At 29.8% G+C, this 20,900-nt stretch overlaps 1 protein-coding gene and 1 pseudogene across 1 annotated transcript; one reads left to right on the top strand and one right to left on the bottom strand.

Annotated features, from left to right (window-relative positions):
* Positions 1–9,594: 9,594 nt before the first annotated feature.
* On the bottom strand, positions 9,595–10,990 carry LOC149492517 (uncharacterized). Its single transcript, XM_089716007.1, has 3 exons — positions 10,834–10,990; positions 9,966–10,649; positions 9,595–9,785 (listed from the first exon to the last, which is right to left on the bottom strand). The coding sequence occupies exons 1-3, from the start codon at positions 10,973–10,975 to the stop codon at positions 9,754–9,756; spliced, it is 858 nt and encodes a 285-aa protein (XP_089572133.1). The 5' UTR covers positions 10,976–10,990; the 3' UTR covers positions 9,595–9,753.
* A 4,216-nt stretch (positions 10,991–15,206) lies between these two features.
* Positions 15,207–15,827, top strand: LOC149492516 (uncharacterized; annotated as a pseudogene).
* Positions 15,828–20,900: the final 5,073 nt, after the last annotated feature.

The following is a 20,900-nucleotide window of genomic DNA, read 5'->3' as shown; positions in this document are numbered from 1 at the left end:
ATTGCTTTACTAAAATCTTGCAAAATTAATTCATTTCTATTTATGACTCTTTTAATTTCTGAGTTATCGGAGTCTTCAGATCTATTACTAACTAGCCGATCTACATAAGAAAGGATCCATTTTATAATATACGATAAAATTTTTTGACTACCTGGTTATACCCTTCCTGGTTATACCCGTCAGATGCCACTCACATGGGACTTACTCATGGGTTCAGTAGGCGTGGGTTCAGTAGGCAAAGCCAAAACCTTTTATTATATATCATAAAATGAAGACTTTATATGTATCTCTACCACGTAGCTCTAAATCTATGGCTCTGATATATATATATATATATATATTATATATATATATATAGATATATATATATCTAGATATATATTTTTTTTTTGATAGATTTTTACTTTTTTAGTAATTTACCACTTACTTCTTAAAATTAAAAATTATATAAATAATTAATAATATATTAGTTACAAGCGGTAAACGATTTTAATCTTCGTAGGAGCGAGAACAAAAGTTTTATTTTTGAGAATAGCACTTATTAGGAGAGCTATAAGCCTATACACTGTAAAGTTTCAATAGAGATTACACGTTCTAATTATATTAAAAAAAATTGTATTAGAAATTTTAATATATTTATATTATATGTGCTACTAAAAGTTGAATTTGTTTAATGTCAAAAAAAAAAAATTTTTGAATTTTGTTTCATTAAGGTTCAGATTTTGAAAATTTTATTAAAACTGAATCCTACCTATTAATTAACTTTTTGAAGGGTTTATTAATTACTTTATTTAAATAAACTTCTAAGTATTTATACAAAAAAAAAAAAAAAGTGATTTACAAAGAATTATTTGTTTCTTTTTTTAAAAAATCATAAAAGTTTCTTTCTCAATCTGATTGAATCAGCATCTTGACTCTAATTGGAAGCATTTATTACCCATTAGCTGTCCACCAAAAGTAGCACATTTCTTTTCTACCCAAATTGTAAAAAAAAATAAAAATAAAAAAAAAAAATAAAAATAAAAGAAAAAGCAAGTTGTTATGTTAGGACAAACAAGTCACAAAAATTTCCACGAAAGGATAGACTACAACCCCTAATGTCGGCCACAAATCTGTGATTTGAGAATTCCATTGCCTTATTATGTATTGGGACTTAAATAACGTATTTTAGGCAAAACATATATTTGGAATAAAAATCAATTTAACCCTGAATTTGTTTAATATAATAAATGGTCATATTTAATTTTTTGTCGATTTAATCTCTTAATTTATTTAAAATAATTAAAAAAATTAAATCTGACCTTTAGGTTAATTTAATCTCTGGCTTTATATATATATATATATATATATTCATGAATTCATTTTAACATAAAACACCCGGATCAGACTTTTCCAACACTTCTTACTAAAAAATTAAAAAATCCATAAAAATATTATTTCTTCTAACACAGTAAATTTACAAAGCATGTAGTGTAATTTTAATCCATTCAACATGAGAAATGTATGGATTTCATAGGCTAATTTTAAAATATTTAAATTAATAAAAATTTATAAACTCAAAGTCATTGGTCAAGGTAATTTTTAATTATTTTTTTATTTCATATTTAATGTGGCATTAGAAAACCTAAAACTTCTGCATAGAGACCGAAATAAAGGAAAATAAAAATCAAAAAAGAAAAGAGTCTTCATTTCAAAGTTAAAAATAAAGTTAATCTTTTCATTAACATTGTCTTCCTCCTTCATCGGATAATGTCCCACATTTCATGACATCATATAAATACAAATTTAGCTTTAATAAATAGAGAAATTAAAGTGTTTAATATCGATAAATAAAAATTTATAATATTTAATAATAAAAAATTGTTGTCTAAAATCCAAAGTTCAATAAATGAATCGTACAACGAATGGGTTTTTGTTCAAACAAGGAATTGTCTTTAACTTGAAGTCATGTCATGTGTATCTAACTGTACAGTGACATTGTTCTTGTCCTTTTCAAGCATGTAGGAAAATTCCAAGAATTCAAACTTCGACTGTAAATATTCAACATTAAGAAATAATATTTTAATTATAAATTAAACAATTTTTATTTGATTATTTCTTTAAGTTAACTGTACACCATATATTTTTCGATCTAGAAACTCTGCTAGGTGTCTTAGTCAATGTCCTATCAGCTGGGCCCATTAATTAGGTATTTACGTCGTGATTTAATACACTATCGTAAGCGTACAACCTCTCAAATGCTGATAAGAGACATTACATCCTTTCTGCAGAATCATAGTGTTGTGGTCTTCAATCCTCGACAATAGAGTCTGAAACTGGATCAAGTAAACGGATGATCGATGCTTTTACTATCACACCACCATCATGGACGTTGATAATTCATTACATACATAAAAAGAGAATTTAATAAATGTAAAGCTCAAAATTTATAATCCATTACATAAGTCTTCTTGAAATGTATAACTACATATGATTAATAATAAATTCAGTAATTCACATATTGTGCTTCTGACTAGGACGGAACAAGAGGGTGTAGGGGCCAATTAAAAAATTTTAAAATTTTTAGAATGAATTTTTTTAAAAAAAAAAGTTTTATTTCCTATAATTAATAAAATTATTTTTTAGCCCCTAACTATTTGGGCTGGTTTCACAATTGCTTGTAACTATACATAAGCTAACAACCTAGAAACATACCTCTTCATCATATCATTTATCTCTAATCATATATTTATAAGCTAACAACTTAATCTTAACATTTTTTAAACAGAAATCATAATATATTGAATTATGGTTAATACTTAGTGATTTGAGCAAATTTATAAGTATTTAAAACAGACATTTCATTTTAATTTAGACTATATCTTGTTTTAATTTTTTAAGTTTTAATTAGATTTATGTTTTGTAATTTATATTCTTGATTTAATTTTTTTCACATGTCTTTTAATGGTTTATTATGAATCTACAGGTTTTTTTTTCTGATTATTGTGGTTAAAGATTAGGAAATTTAATCTGAATACTATTTAGAATTTTGAATATAATTTTCATATGGATCTCAGGTTGAAATGATTCAAATGTTATAAAAATCTCAACTCTTAATTTCATCGTCTTCTTGTCTAAAATTAATCCACAAAATTGGAACCAAGAATCGTAATTAAATTTACATAGCTTTTTGGTTCCACAAAAGGAGAGGAATTAACCAGCTAAAGAGACATAAATTTAGGCGAAATTAAAGAGAATCCAGGCTTAAAAATAATAATAAAGGGAATTACTAAAAGTAAGCATCAAGAAATTAAAACATTTATGCAAAGCATAATTAAAGTTTTTCATCCTTTTTTCTTTGTTTTTAATTCTTTATTTCCCCATATTTAGGTTAAAATGTTATTAAATTTTTATATACCACTACAAAAAAAACGTGTTTTGAAACCGATTTTTGCGACCGACATAAATCGGTCGCAATATTGCGATGATTTGCGACCGATTGCGACCAATTTTGGAGTGACAGAGATTAAATATTTTCCGACGGATTTGCGACCAATCTACGACAATATTAGTGACGGAATTGCGACCGACTGCGTATCCGTCGCTAATTCTAGCGCTAAATTGCGCATCGCAGTTCTGCGCTAAATTTAATATCTGGTTTGCAACGGAATAGTGACAGATATGCGACCGATTTTTTGCGACCGACTTCTTTGGTCGCAATTCGGTCGCAATTTGTTTCGCTAAATTTCTGCGCCAAATTTAGTATTTGGTTTGCCACGGATTAGTGACGGATTTACAACCAATTTTTTGCAATCGAAACATCTTTGGTCGCAATTCGGTCGTAATTTGTTTGATTATAAAACGACAACGCATGATTAAAAATTGCGACCGATTATTAAATGAATTGTCGGTCGCAAAAAATTAGGGCTTTATAACACCTTAGTCCCCTTGGGCGCAATTGCAGCGCCACTTCTCTTCTTTTCTCTTTTCTCTCTGTTTCCAGCATGCCTCCCAGATGCAACGCCGATCGCCGGAGAAGCTCCTGTCACCGGAGAAACCATGTCAGTCGCCCGGTTAGGTAGGTGCTCTTACCCTTTTATTTTACCTGCATTTTTGTTTTATATATGTTGCAAAGTAATTTATATTTTATTTTATTTTATGTTGATTTTGTTATTTGTTTTTTGTAAATTGTTTTTTATTTTGTGTGAATGTTGGTGATTTTTTTTGTTGTAATTTTGAATAAATAATTTTTTTTTTCGTTATAAATAGGATTTGTTGGAAAATTTGAAGTTTTTAAGTTTTGTTCTTTATGTATTTGCTTTTTTTATAGAATTTTTGTTTGTTGTAATTTTGTATGAATGGATAATATTTTTTGTTGTAAAATTGAATTAATGAATGGATAATAAAAAAATGAACTTAAGTCTAAATTGTAAAAATAATGCACAATTATTAGAAATATGTTTTTAATTGTGAACTTTGAGGTGGTAACCAACAGAACAGGTTTTTAATTGTTCATTTTTTCAATTATCACCGATCTAGAGAATAGAAACAGAAGATGGAAAAATGTTGGGAAAAGAAAAAAAAAAAGCAAAAAAACAAAAAGAAAGAAAGAAAGAAATCACAGACCAAAAATACTAAGTTGCCAAAATGGCTAACATTAGAATCAGTAGCATATAAGTATTTTGCTTATATTTTGTTGAAGGCAATAATATCACAGCTCTGAATATATTCGTTGCAAGGCTCAACTGTCAGATGTTCCTCTATGAGAATTTTTGTTTGTTGTAATTTTGTATGAATGGATAATGTTTTTTTGTTGTAAAATTGTATTAATGAATGGATAATAAAAAAATGACCTTAAGTCTAAATTGTAAAAAATAATGCACAATTATTAGAAATAATTATAACTTGTAAAAAAAATTAATGAGTATAATTTAATACTAATCAAATTTTCTAGTAATCAAATTAATAAGTGTATTGAAATTTATTTTTTTGAAATTATTTTATATGTAATTAATTACTATATAAAAATAATACTCGATTTTTCAAAAAAAAAAAAAAAAGAAAAGAGATTATATATAAGTGTTTATGTGAATATATTTTGACTTGAGATTTGATTATATTATACTGAAAGTATTGCCGAAATTTTTTTAAAAACTGAAAAATGAGGAATCGTACATTTACTGATATTATAGTAAGTTTATATATATATATATAGTTAACCTTGGTAAGTTTACACATATATAGTGACCCTTATACATATTTATATATATTTACCACATGTTCTACAATTCTTATAATTGTATATACATATACAAGTTATGTTATCTCTAGTACAGATGACTAGAGACAAGGCGGTTGACTCAGATGCGTCCGACAGTGGTTCGCATGGAGGTCGTGGCCAAGGACGCAGTACACGTTGATGAGGATGATACTTCTTAGATTGTCGTTGATTTTTTCATATTTTGTATAATACATTACATTTACAGTTCTTTCTTAGATTGTTATTGTTTCTGATCATGCTTGTGATATGTATATATATGTCAATTTTTGACAGTGGAAAAAATTTTGGTTTTAATATTATTATTTTTTTTGTGCCCGTAATTATATTTTGCAATCGATTAGCGACCGAACTGCAATCAAATTATACCCGTTAAATTTAAATTTGTGACAGGTTGCTAACCAATTAATTTTAGAATCTGCGACCGATTTGCGACCGCGTTTGATAATTGCGACGTACACTTTTTGCTTGCGACTAATATTTATAATTTTGATACTGATTATTCGGTCGCTAATTTGCGACTGCTTAGAAAATCGGTCGCAAAAGTATTTGCGACGAGCACTTTTGCGACCGATTAATTTCTGTCGCAAATCGGTCGCTATTTCCATTTAGCGACCGATTTCTTATATCATATCGGTCGCAATTTACCTATTTTTTTGTAGTGTACATTCTTGATTATGTTGAACTTTTTTGTTTTTTATTAGGGTCACCAGCTTTGATTTGTTTTTATCCATGCAATAGTTTATTATTTTACTTAGCCATATTTGGTATGATGTAATCAACCATATAATGAAATGAGAATTACATTACGTGACTGATTACATTGTTTGTTTAGAATTTTTTTTAATAGTGTAACGTAATTGAGATTATATATATAATCTTCATTACTTAAATTGATATAATATTCATAATTATATAAAAAAAATCCATATATTGTCAATTATATCAAGCACATATAGAACTAATTATATCAATTTACTCCAATCAAAACTCTAGCACCATCGCCACAACTCCACTACCACCACCGCCACAGCTCCACCACTACCACCACCACCCTCGTCACCTCCATTCTTCCACTACCACTACAACCACCATCACTCTACCACCGCCACCATCATAACCACCATCACTCCATCACCACCTCCTCCACCATCGCCGCCGCCGCCGCCACCACCCACAACCACTATCATTCTACTGTCACCACTACCATCACTCCGCCACCGCCGCCACCACCACAACACCACCATCTCCGCCATCATCGCCGCCACCACAACCTCCATTAGTCTATCACCACCACCACAACCATCATCACTCCACTACCATCACCACCACCACAATCACCATCACTCCATCATGACCTCCACTACCACTATTACTCCACCACCTCTCCACAACCACCATTTTTCCACCACAACTACTATCACTCCACCTCCTCCATCACCACCACCACAACCACCATCAGTCTATCATCACCACTACTCCACCACCACAACCACCATCGCTCCACCACCACCACCACAATCACCATCACTCCACTATGACCACCACAACCACTCTAGCATCACCAACACTACAACCAGCACCACCACCACTGCTCTATCACCACCACCTCAATCGCCGCCACCGTCGCCACCACCATCGTCACCACCTCAACCACCGCATAGCATAAATTACATTTTAGTGTTTAATATGCAACACGGAATAAAAAATTATATTTTATTCTTTCATTTTATTACAGAAATTAAAAAACAGAAATACTAAAAATATCAAAATACATATAATTTATATTGTAAGGTAATTTATTCAATGAAAATATATGAAAAAAATTAATTTATAATGACTTTATCTTTTATTTTGTTATATTAATTATTTTTTCGACTTGCATTCTTTCAATTTTTTTAGTTCAAATAAATTTATAAATCTAAATGGTCTTTAATAACTTAATATAATGAATAGCTTTTGGTTAAATATTTCTTTTATATTAATAATGATATGGTGATACTGGTGGTGGTGGAGTGATGGTTGTGGTGGTGGTGGTGGTGGTGGTGGTAGAGTGGTAGTTGTAGTGGTGGTAATGGTGGTGGTGATGGTGGTGGTGTGACGATGGTGTAATTGGTTGTAGTGTACTAATTACATTACATATTTATAAACAAACATAAAAATAGAATATTGATTACATTCCAAAATTTTCTCATTACATTATCAAACGTAGTAATAGAATCTTAATTACATTGCATTACATTATATTTTTTATTACATACATTAAACCAATTATAGCCTTAATGTTTTTAATTATAGCTTATAACTTGAATGATTTATTTCAATGATCCATATTAGAAGAAGAGTTTATTGATATAAAAATAAATAAGTTTCATAAAAATAACAGTTGGAATGAGAGCAAATACTTTACCTATTGGAGATTTTTTAGAATAACTACAGAACTTAATTAATGGATTATTATATATTGATTATAACTATTTAAAAATAAGTAATAGGCTTAATCAATATGTTTGTTATGACTTGAAAAAAAAAATCAAATAATTATGAGTTATTAATTTATTTTTGCATGAAATAATTAAAATTTATTATAAAAACGAATAAGAGTAAATTGTGCTAGTTTAATTGAAGTCAAGAACCTTGTTAATTATACACCTGTTATTTTTCCCTAAGAAATATATTGTGATTGATTTTCTTAAATTAAATTAGTTGGTTTTAGTTTTAATTTACTCAGAGATATTTTTAATAGCTTAAATAATAAATTAAGTTTAAGATGATTTTGATACTTGGTAAACAATTCTCGTGAAGACAACACTTACTCATCATTTTTTTTATTTGCTATAATTTCATGCACTTATGGAAGGGGAAAGAGTTTTGGTTGTTCAGTTGTAGCCAAAGATAGAAGAGGATGAGTATTTTAAGATATTACACCACTTCGATCCGTTTAACGAGACTATATGTAATTATAAATATATTTCAATCTGTTGAACGAGAGTACGTGTAATTTGAGATGAGTACGGTGAAATTACTATACGTAATGAATATACCGACATACTAAACCAATTTGGTTATGGATCGTCAATTTCTTAAAAAAAAAAAAAAATTAAATATCCAGATTTAGATAATTTAAAATTTATTGATAAGATGATTTTAATAGAGTATTTAAATGATTTTATTATGGTGCAGATAATAAATTTTAATTGGATATAAATTATGGATAAATCCCTAGTTATACTTAGTGGTGGAACTCACAAATTCATATAAAGTTTCTGTTTTGTGGGGTAGCAAATCACGATCTTAAGATTACATGCATGAACAGAAGGAAGGCGGTTACGATGGGTCTATTCACACTTGGATGGCTGGCTAGTTTGTGATTGGGTCAGTTTTATCTAAACCTAGATCCTAGCTAGCCATGAGTTACATTGTAAGGAAAAGAAAACAAAAAGGCAATCATCATTATTAGAAAAAGAAAAGAATCCCAAAAATAATAGTGATAACGATGATGATCATAATAAGGGGACAAAAACTGATGATGTCGCAACTAGAAACAGCTCGCGTGTCGCCAGGTCAATTCCTTAGTGATAAACTGGAATGCAAAAAAAGAGTTTTTGAGTGCAAAATGAGGAGTGAGTGAGACATCGTTTCTAGTAAAAGAAATAGGAAAATGGGTTAACTGTTGCCTACCGACTAATAACATGTGGCCTTCACCGCTGAAACAGTATTCTCTTTTAAATAATATTTATTAAATTGACGATAATTTTTATAGTAAAAAGAATTAAAATTAAAATTTTCACTTTTTATATTTTTTATAAGAGATAAAAGATCAATCAGTATATTTAATTGGCTATCTATTGTGAGGTTTAAGTAGTGTATATTACTGCAATGAAAAAATTAAAAATAAATTTTTTTAGAAAAAAACTATGCATTCAAAGGTTTGTTCGAGAAAATTAGCTATTTTAATAATTGTTAACTATTTGGGTAACGTTTAGCTAATAATTATTTGAGAGTAGCTTTTCATCAAACGCTAAAAGTTAAATATTACATAAATTACCTTTTCATAAAACGTTATTTTAACCTATAAAAATAATTCAAATGCTATGTTACCGAACACTATGCAAAATAATTATTTAAAAAGCTATTGCTGAACACAATTTAAGTCTAACTTTTAAAAGATTAACACAACAAATCAAAATTAATCAAAGACAACTTAATAACCCCAAATTATTTTATACGCATAGTTAAAGACATCTTCTGTTTATAAAGTAGATATAAAAAAAATATAGATATATACAGGTATATGATCCAGAAAAAAAAGTGTATCATGTACGACAACTAAAGCATTATTTAAAGTACTAAAACAAGTCTTAAAAGTAGTATTAATGGTAAAAATCCTAAATCCAATCATTATAAATTACAATCTCATAAAAATGTTCTCCGATAAAACGACATACAATCTTCTAAAACGTAGTGCCTTCACAAAAGTGCCAAGTCTTCAGTAATCAATTCAATATGAAATTGCAGTTGTTGACACCTGTCACAGTTACAAAGATTACAAACATTAACTTAACAAACTTCAATCTCTTCTCTCTCTCTCTCTTCTGTTTTTTTTTTTTTTCTAAAAAAGTATTCAATTTTATTGGAAAACGAAATATTCAATTATTATTGCTATTTATATATTTTAAATATTCCATCAAATTGTTGTTTTACTTACTTGGATCAATCGTAACAAGCATGGCGGTCCCACCAAAATCACAAGTTCCTCCGGCTGCCTTGCTTTTCTGCCAGTAACTATTGAAAGCATAGGAAGCATGCGCTATCACCGTATTGGGCTGAAAGCAAGGCCCATTGGGCTGAATCGACTTGCAATCTGCTCCAGATCCACAAGCATAGTCTAACGCTTGTTGTATTATTGGACTCGGTACGGTGGGCTTTGCCACACACCAAACCGCAAATTGTTGCCCTTTATGAGGAGGAGGTGGTACAGATGGCGTTGGGTGAACTCCTGGCGTTGGCGGCTTATAGATTGGTGGACTGAGAACAAACTTCGGTGGACTAGGTCCATGGTATTGTGGGCTAGGAGCACCAAATGAATATGTTGGCGGGCCAGCAAAGTTATTGGGCGGGGTTTCGATAGGAAAATTAGAGGATAGCGGAGGAGTTGGCGACGGTGGTAGTAGATAGCTTGTCGGAGACGACGATATGGAGGGTGAGTTTAGAGAAGGAGGAGCATTTTCTACAGGTAGTGGATGCGGTGGTAGTGATTCTAAAGGTGGTGGAGAAAATGAAGAGCCGAAGCCATACGGTAACCCGTATGTAGGTTGTAATGGTGACTTAAGGTTGGGTACATTATATGTTTCTGGATTGTTCGACATTTGCTCGGGCAATAATCTTGTATCTGCAACGTAGAAATATTACACATAATATTATTAATCTTAGTTAATATAAACAGAATAATATATCCTATTTCAAGTTCTAATGTCCACTTCATGTTTTAAATAATCACATAACAAGGAAATGTATGAATGAGCAGCAATTTTCCAAAGCAGACATCAATTGAAATTAAAATTGCATATTCTTACCACTGAGAAGGAAGAAGCTGGCTGAGATAACAGTGTATAGACCAAAGATCCTAAATTTCATAGCGTAAAATTTTGGCTCCATGGAATGAAACGCAACCTTAAGACAGAACTCAGAAGACTTCTCCTTATGGAGTTTCTGCATGAGTGTCTCTCTATATATAAGGTAAGAACCTAGTACAGGAAAAGACACCATAATTATGGTGAATATATTCTTGCTTGGAAGGAGAGAAATATTAAAGAAAACAAGTTACCTGCACTTTTAATCTGCTTGCTTAATTCCCACTCAAGGGTCTCACTATCATTGTGTTCTACAGTCGTCTTCTTTTTAACCTTTCCATTTTTAACCATTTTTAACCTTTTCAATTGTATCTCATCATCAGTGAGAGAGATTCACCCATTTAATAAGGATTTTTTTAATATGGTATAATTCGATCATATAGATGGTAAAGATTCTACAGTATGATAAAGCTTCAACCGTATCATAATAATTTTTCAGTCTTTTAATTAGTATCAACGCATTTAAAATAGAGATTTTTTTTAAAGATGTTCCTTTTTTATCTTCTTTTTAGCCAACGGTACTCTTGCTTTAACAAAAAATTATTTTAATTAGTATGGTCTATAGGTAGTCTACCGATTAAGTTTAAACAAGTCAATTTCGATCGGTGGTAGCTATAAATTTATCAATGCTAGTTATTTAGTAAAATTTTAATAGTGGTTGCGGTTGAAATATAAATTACTATTAAAACTATAATTATTTTCATAGATTAATATATATATATATATAATAAAAATATAATTTTCTATTTTAATGTGTTATATAAAAAATTTAATTTTTATAATAATTATAAAATAATTATAATTGTTACAAAATTATTTATTTTAAAATAATTATATATAAAATGATCATATAAAATATTAATTTGAAAAAAATGCAATTTTAATAGTCACTATTTTTATAAAGTTAATAGAATCAAAATATAATATAATTATGAATCAACCAACGCTCGAAAAAAAAAAAAAAAAAAAACTCTAAAATACAACAAATAGATTAACGTTTATTGATATTTTTATCAATTATCAACTACTTATTAAAATGTTTACCAAATACTCTAATTTAGCTGTCAGTGCAAATCAGATATTAAGTGCATCAATTAGCTCTCTAAACTTGCAAATAGGCGAGAGCCGTTTATGAAATACTTTAAACAAATGTAAGATAACCAAAACTCTAATCGGATCGGTTCCACACCAAATATGTAACTCTACAATACGACAGTCTCCTCTTATCATAAAAGTCTCCTTACTAACGTAGTTCCTGCACTTACTGGGACGGGTCCAAGTATCAAAGCAAGGATTCTAACTTACAAAGTGCGTTTATCTACAGCTTATTTTCATCTGTTGTGACTCAACTTTACAGTATATTGCTTTATTGTACCAAAACTTTAATGTTGTCCCTTAAAATTCTCTCAATTTCTAATTCTATAATAGTAAAGGGACTCTACTCATAATCTGGCAAAAGCTACACCAGAATGTTGATATGGACCATCCAATGAATAAAAAAAATAATTTTTAAAGCCACATCATCATTTGACTCAGCCACATCATAATCCAAACCATACTTTACAATCTTTAGCTCAAGAAATTGATTAAGAGAAGAAAATAGAAAATAAAAAAATATATATATGAGAGAAGAAAATCATAATTTTTAGAGTCCAAAAGAGATGATAATCTACAGTTTGACGAAATCTGAGACTCTCCGTTAGTTTTGGTTTCTTCAACCAGCAACTTCCTATTTTTTTTTTTACTTTTTCATCTCTCTCTTTCAGTCTCTACTTCCTTTGTAATTTTCTATTTCTAATATTGATGCTTTTTGCTTATATTTCTAATAAAACTTGAACCAGAAACACAAAAATCTAACTGATTATAATCAATTGCCGACAGTTTCTCAAGCTCTTAATTCCTTCACATATATTGCCATTTTCGAATCGATTCTAGTTGGAGAAACAAAATCAGTTGAGAGAGGGAGAGAGATTGATGTCATTCCTGAGATTGTTTAAAGAGAGAGAAATTGGTAAAGAACAAACTCCTTAAGCTATTTGACAATAACAACCATTGATCATGCCATGTTGGACACTCAGTGGCTAAGAAAATCAGTGCTTACTCTTCCAAACATGATTGAATGCACGCTCTGCTTATCCTACGGGTGAGGGATATGGTTACTGAAGGATTTGTTAATACGGGATCATCATAGAACCCTGCAAAGTTCAGAGGGAAACTAGGAGAAATGGCGATAGTTCAAGGGTAAAATTATGCATCAGGCCAAAATTTATATATATATATATATATATATATATATGTTTTTCTGCATTCAATTATACACAACAGAAGAGAACAAGACTTCACCGGAAAAGACGACAAACAACTCCAACCACAACACCAAGAATAACAACAACAACAACTCAAAAGTAGAGCAACTACCGGAACCTAAGAGCAATGGAGGGGGATAAGGATTCTCTCGTTTCTCGTTCTTTTGTATCTCCAAAAAGTTGTCCAAGAAATCTCTTGCAATTTTGTAATTCCAAATTTAAATCCCTCGATATAGTTACCTACAATTCCCTTATTCTCTCTGACTAACAATGCCTCAAAGCCTAATCTCTTCACCTAAAAAACCAATACTCACTAATTATTACCAAATAAACCAACATCCAAAATAGGAATAAGCAAAAATCCAACTTTCTTTGTTTTTTATGGCATGAATTCTATGGCACTAAATCAAGTAAAAATATATACGTAGTAGTAACTCTAACTACCCTTCTCCATCGCTCCAAGAGACTTTTCAATCAAAAGACTCAAAGTAAAGATTTAAACACTGAAAAACCCCAAGCCCAAATTAATTGCATAAAAAATTCATAATTAGTGAGTATTAGGTGATCTTCGAGACTATCACTGAGGTTAGCAATGAGGTGGAGGTGGAGGTGGTTTCAAGTCTTAGGTGATCTTCGAGACTTTCTTTACTTGGAAACACTAATTCTGCAATTATCTAGAAGAGTCGTCGTGAAGAGTCATTAAATGCCCAACTTTTTTTTTTTTGTCTGTCTCTTTCTCTCGTTAACTGTGCATAATTAACACAGAGACTCAAATTAAACGAGGGTATTTTAAACTTTGAACGATTGCATTCTTTTCAAAATTTTCAGTAAATTTTTCTATATAAAAAAAAACATGAAAAAAAAATAGAAATTTTCTCCCAATAAAGAGAACAGAGAATAATAAATATCTAACCACATTAACTCTCCATCCAATCAAATCAAATTCCATATTCACCTCCCAAAACCAAAACATGAAGTTCTCCCGTCTCATTTGTCTCTTTTTACCATGCAAATAAAAGTTACCCATTTGCAAACCCAATTCCTCAACAAAAAACCCATTTACAGGCTTTATTATTTTTCTCTAGTTGAATTCAAGCCTGTACTTGCTATTCTAGATCTAGTTTTCGAAAGGGTTCAATGAGATGATAAGATCGATTAACTGCCACATTTGCTTGCGACTGGCTTGATTGTGTCTTTCAGCTAATTTTAATGGGGCAATGGAGAAGAAGAAAGATCAACAACGTTTTTCACATATTTGAAGTTTAACCGTATTTAATGTCCAGTTGTGTTCACCGATTTGGTCCGATTTTAACGGTTCTCAACCGATTCATATCCGGTTTTTATCTTCCACTTTGGAGAGTGAATTCAAACCAGACCATGATCCGGTTTTCGGTCAATCCGGTCAAACCAGTTGGTTTGATTTGGTCCTCAAACCATGATTTTAATCAAGTTTGATAAAATAAATAAGCTAAAAATAAAGTAAAAAATTAAAAAAATTGCTTGGCAAAGAAAGGGTAGTTTTATCATAAAAAGTTAATAGTAGTTTTATGGATTCATTTGAAATTTCACCTATTTTTGTGGAATTTGATGTAATTATATTTAATTCTATAGAATTGAATTTTTAAAATTAAAAATCTATATTTTTTTCACATCCAACATGAAAATATGAATTTCTACATGAATTTCGCAAAATTTTATGGAATTTATTTGTTAAATAAGGGGTTAATAATCTTTCTTTATAAAATATTAAAATTAAAAAAAAAAAAGGCAAAGTTCATAAATATTTTTCCAATTAGAATTGGACTCGTTGGAATAAAAGATGATGAAGGCAGAAACGGCAAAACAGCCATGTAGCCTAACATGACAAAAAAATTGTATTTAATTTTTGTAACGGTAACTTTTTGTCCACCTTCACTTTAAACGTCTAAAAAGAAAGAAAGAGATCGAAATCAGAGTACACAGTTAGGTGGGCTATCAAAGAAGCAAGCAACGGTCACCAACAGTTTCAAAAGCTCTAATGCTAAATATGAGAATGAAAATTCAACAACAAGAAGAAGAAGAGGAAGAAGAAGAGAAACAGAGGCTAATTATTAGTACTTGTAAAGTAATAGAGTATTTGGAGCCATTAATGTCAAGGAGCTTCTCTTCAAGTTTCCAGATAACTCTGATTTGGATTTCGATTACTCGCAGAGTTCAATATGGTCTCCATTAGTACCCTCGAGTTCACAGTCATATGGATTTGGATTTGGATTTTGATTACACCAAAAAAACTCAGGTTTGGATTTGGGTTATTGGATAGCAACAAGAAGAAAAGTGTTTCCAAGAAAGTTACATCTACCCTTGAGAAGAAACGGAAAATGAAGAAGAAATGCAAAGTTAGGGGGCCTCTGGTTTTTTCTCCAACTCCAATCAAGGGTTCTTGTGCCCTTTTTGCTACCAGGTAATTAATTAATTCTTGCTAGAAACACTATTAGTCCTCTTTCCGCAGTTTTCTGGATTTCTGATTTTGTGTTTACTGTTGTGATAGGGATGGAATAAGGTGCTAAAAGCTGCCTTCCAAACATTTCAAGAAAAAGAAGAAGAAAGATCCCTTCATGCCACGTGAAGCTTTCCAACTATTTGAGAGATTGAACGATTCAAGTACAGCTAAATCTTTGGTCTAGCTGAATTGTACTAAAATTTGTTCCAATAAGGCCAGCATTATTAAGCTTTTTTGTATTTACAGGGATCTTTGGTTCCAATGTGACAAACAGAGATTCTATTAATTGTGTATCAGTTTGAATAGTTTGCATTTCATGTCAGGGGCACAACCATCAAGATATAAAAATATAGAAAAATTCTATAAATTAATTGTACTACCAATATGTTTCTCGTTCTAGTAGTCCCACTCCCTACCCACCACCGAGATGGACCGTACGTGAGTAGCAGTTTAGTGAGCTCGAGTTGCAGCAACAGAGCCTCCCTCACGGCCTCGTCCGGACTCGATCCACAATTTTGATAGAAGCTTCTTGCTTCCCCCTATTGGGTGGGTCTATGATCTTTGACGATGGTGATTTAGTGTTGCCGTTCTATTGTGTGTTTAGCATATGATGAATCCGTATTTTACTGATGATTTTTTTTTATTTAATTTATAGATTTTTTTTGAAACAAATTATTCGATTTTATTATTATTTTTCTAGCTCTTGTGAAATTAATATTCGAGAAACCATTTTTAAAGCTAACGAAGTTCAAGAAACAGGATTTATACAAATTTGAATAGCGAAGTGGAGAACACGAGAAAAAGGATTAGGGGATAATATGTTTTTAGATTTAAGGTTTATTCGGCAAAATTAATGATTTGGTAGTTAGCTTAATTAGCTTTTCATAAAACGTTGAGAATAAATGTCACATGATTAACCTTTATAAAATGCTATTTTAACGTCTAAAAGTTAGTTCAAACATTAAAAATTATAAAAAATAATATTTACTGTTTTGAACGATCAAGACTTTAAGAGTTTACTTAAAAAATTGTTATTAAAGAGGTCTTAGGATTTAAAATTTAGAGCGAAATGGTGTGTTCTGCTATGTAATTATTTGTATTAATTTAGTTAACCACATATAAATACAACAATCTTATTTTAATTATTTTTTTAATTCATGTATCTACCTTAAGTGATTTTTAGGTGTATTTAGTAAAAATGTCAAAATGCGGATAGCCATGTACTATCGGGTGAAACAGTTATAATAGTATGGTCTGGAGTACCGGTCCAATCCACTAAAGAGATTGGGATCCTCATTTGGATTTAGTCTAATAAAAGAAGCGGTGATCTCCTTATTGGCAATTAAATCTTTAATTTGGAATTTTTATTTTTGGAATCGCCATTTATTTTAATTTTTGTGGGAGAAAGAATCCAAGGTAACATCCATTTTTGACTCTAATTAACTACTTGGAGATAAAATATATCTCTAATCTTACCTTATAAGAGATATATTTATCGACTATATAAATGAAATGGATTGTTATGAAAATTAGTAGACATCTTATAAGATAACGGTCTATCAACGGTATATACAATAAAATGAAAAATTAACAATTGTAATCCCTGTTATGAAATTAGTGAATATCCTTAATAAGATAAAAGTATACTTCCTAATTTACATAGGAGTCTATTTTTCCAATTAGGGTAAAACTATATATATATATATATATATATATATATATACACCTAAATTTAAATTTAATTATAGTAAATTTTGTTTTTTAATTTGCAACTTTTACAAATTGTCATTAATCAAATTAATTACTTTATCCTTTCTAGTTAATAACAAGATAATTAAAAATTTTGTCAGTTTTATTTAGAGAATACTTGATAATAAATTTTAAAATTAGAATTTAATTTGTGCAAAAGAAAATATAGAGTACACTAGAAAAATCCAAAAGATAAGTTAGTGCAAAGAAGCAATCATCATATGATATCTCCACCGGCAAAACCTTTTGATTTGTTGGACTTTCATTTTCAATCCAACAAAAGCATCAACGACGTGAGCTTTGAAAATTAATATTTTAATATAAAATTTTTGATGGATTGTTGTGGAAATTTTTAACATAAAAATTACAGATTTGTTTGAATTGACACTGCATTTTTCATCTCGTATTTCTACCGGACCATCACTATTACCAAAACAATCCATATTATTCCAAGTAATATATTTATATTACTAACTTTACAATATAGAATATTCAAATTGCAGAAATCATTTATTCTTGGAGATTTTACTATCCAAACTTGTTCAGATTACTTAAAAAGTTGTCTTCATTCAATATCCTAATTAGACTTAATCTTCACTTTGTTCCTAAGGACAAATATTTTTTAATTTTATTTGAAAGAGATGTTAATATATACAGGGCAATGTATTGTTTCAAATACAATAATAAATTATAAAACAAAAAGATGTCAATTTTAAAATTTTAATTTGAATTGAACTATAATCATCGACTGATAACAAGGGTTTTGGCTTCCCTTACAATACATCATCATGAGCACTTTTATACATATTAGCAAACAGTCTTTCAGCCTCAATCCCATGAGAAACCACAGTCTTAGGTCCTATAGATTACAAAGAAGTCGCTCAATTCTACATAAGCTTCTCAGATTCTTATTGCTCATACGCAATTTTCATGTCCTTTTGTCCAAAGACATCTAACAGATATAATAATTATATCCCCATTTCAAGAAATTAACTATTTTTACTGTGATAGTGAAACTGATCAATTGTGCACAACTCCAATTAGTAAATGTTACTGAAAGGCAAAAGCCACGAACAATTCAATGCTTACTTTAGTAGGCCATAACTGATGAGTTGAAAGATTAGACTCTTTAACTTTTGTTACTGCTTCTGGATTTTTAAAATTAGCCATGACTTCAGATACAATTCCTTGCAGGCCACCTTCCTTACAAACTTCTATTACTTCATCCAATGAATTTCTTCTCATGTCCGAATATATTTCTGATCCCCAATTAGTTGAGAAGAATACCTGTTGTAAAATTTAAGCCACAGAATAAGGAAAAAGGCTTGAAGTAGAATTTCTTGAGATAAGAAAGAACCACTATAGGTAGTTCCCTTGCTTTGAACAACACGTTAGTTTTCCTCTTCGTACGGCAACAACCCAACAAGAAGTTTTGTTCCATTAACTTCCAAACCATCATGTCTGATTAAGTCTTAGTCTTCTTTTCCTTAATTCAAAGTGTAAAAATATTACTTGTAACAAAACTATAATTAAAATATAAAAATTAAAACGGGTGAAAGAAATTGTAAAAATTTGTTATTAACTTAATCCAATGTATCTATTAGATGGTGTTATAGACAAGTCATTATAAGTGTCCATACCTTACAAGAGCAGCTTATAAAATGCTCGCTTCCAAGAATGAAATGTAATTTCACATGAGTTGTTATCCTTTTATTCAAATTAATGAAATTGAGGTTTCTCTTTTTTCTAAATAAATAAAAAAAAAAAGGTGAAAGAAACAAGTAATGCTAAAAACTAGTTTACATGAATTTTACCAAAATTTTAAGATGGTATGCAGTAGAATAATGGTTGAAAGTTTCTTTGTAATTAATTAAAGTTTCAGTTCCAGTCAAAAAAATAATAATTAAAGTTTCATTGAAGAAAAATTGAGGGAATCTAAAATCGGAATTTATGAATCTTGATGTTTGGATTTCTAACTTTCTTTTTTTTTTTTTTTTTTTTGTTCTCTTAATTTTTTTTAATTTAATTATTAATTGAAATTCTACTTTTAGATTTATCATGGGTGTTAGAATTCCTTAAAAGCTATTTATTCATTAATTATTTATGTCCGTTGTCATTTGTATGTTTATATATGTGTTTTTTTCTAATTAGACATTATGTTACCACATTATGCATCAATCAAGAATTGCTCCAACATATATGTCATGCCTTATTATATGGGTAAAATATAAATTTATCCGTATATTTTATAAAAAAAATTATGGAAATCCTTAATTTTTATTTTGATCCAACTAAACAATTTAATTTACAAAATTATACCTATGAATATTTGATTTTTAATCAATTGAACACCTCAAAAAAAGTAGATTGATTAAACACTTATTAGATAGTTGAAAATGTGAAAATTATTATTCCAAAAGCTGTATTAACCAGATATCAAATCAATGTTCGCATATAAAAGCCAAAAACCTTAAAAAATTGTTATTATTAATATAAAAATTATGAAATTATGATAAAGGTGAAGTTTAGGGTGCCAAAAGATCTATTTTAAAGTTTAGCACAATGTTTTTTTTACGGTGCTAATTATGTATTCAAAATCTATATATAACAATTTTTCATATGTCAATTTGTTTTTTAAAAAAACATATGTTAATACTGAATAATAAAGTAAAATAGAGTAATATGATAACCAATATTAAATATATACTTGGCTATTATTTTAATGCTGACAGTAAAAGATTTTTGCTCTTGTTGAGATTTGAATTCAAAACCTCCCGCTTACTAAAATAAATGTTCTAACCAACTGAGCAAGAACTCACTATATTCAATAGGGTAATCTTACATAAATATACGTAATGTACTTTTAGTTTTAGTTTTGATAAAACCAAGGGGTGTATTGGATTAGAATTGTTTAAGATTTTAAAAGAATGGTTGAATTTGATGGAATGAAGGATTTTCTAAGATTTTCACAGATTTTTAGAATTCTACATAGATTTTTATAGAATTGGTGAGACTTTTTTTATAAATTTTGATTGACTTGATGGAATTACAGTGATTTTTATATATCTAATCAAATTAATTTCAGGACCTAATTGAACAAATTAAAAGTTTTAGAGCCCATTGAAAATTGAAAAACAATGAGAGGCCAAAAAGTTAACGCGTCAATGTAACATCCCTACTGCGGGACGCAGGAATGAATCAGATCATATATCGAAAGGGGAAACTAATCAATAGAGGCACTTTTGGTGGAATGACTTAGAGAGTTAGAAGAACTCCAAGGTTAAGCGTGCTCGCTTAATGGAAATCATAAGATGGGTGACTACTTGGAAAGTTTCTCATTTTACCTGTGGGACAATACCGTGCAGATCCTACCAATCCGTATGGGATGGATTCGGCTTGATCTAAAGTGGACAATTCCTCTGGTGTTGGAGTCGGGGATGACAGTCATCTTCTCAAAAATCTTTTTTTTTCTTCAT

The sequence above is a fragment of the Jatropha curcas genome, chromosome 11 (genome assembly GCF_041381405.1).
Source record: "Jatropha curcas cultivar XTBG-Jc1 chromosome 11, XTBG_Jcur_1.0, whole genome shotgun sequence".
NCBI classification, from domain to species: domain Eukaryota; kingdom Viridiplantae; phylum Streptophyta; class Magnoliopsida; order Malpighiales; family Euphorbiaceae; genus Jatropha; species Jatropha curcas.
This window is presented reverse-complemented; position numbering and strand designations above follow the sequence as displayed.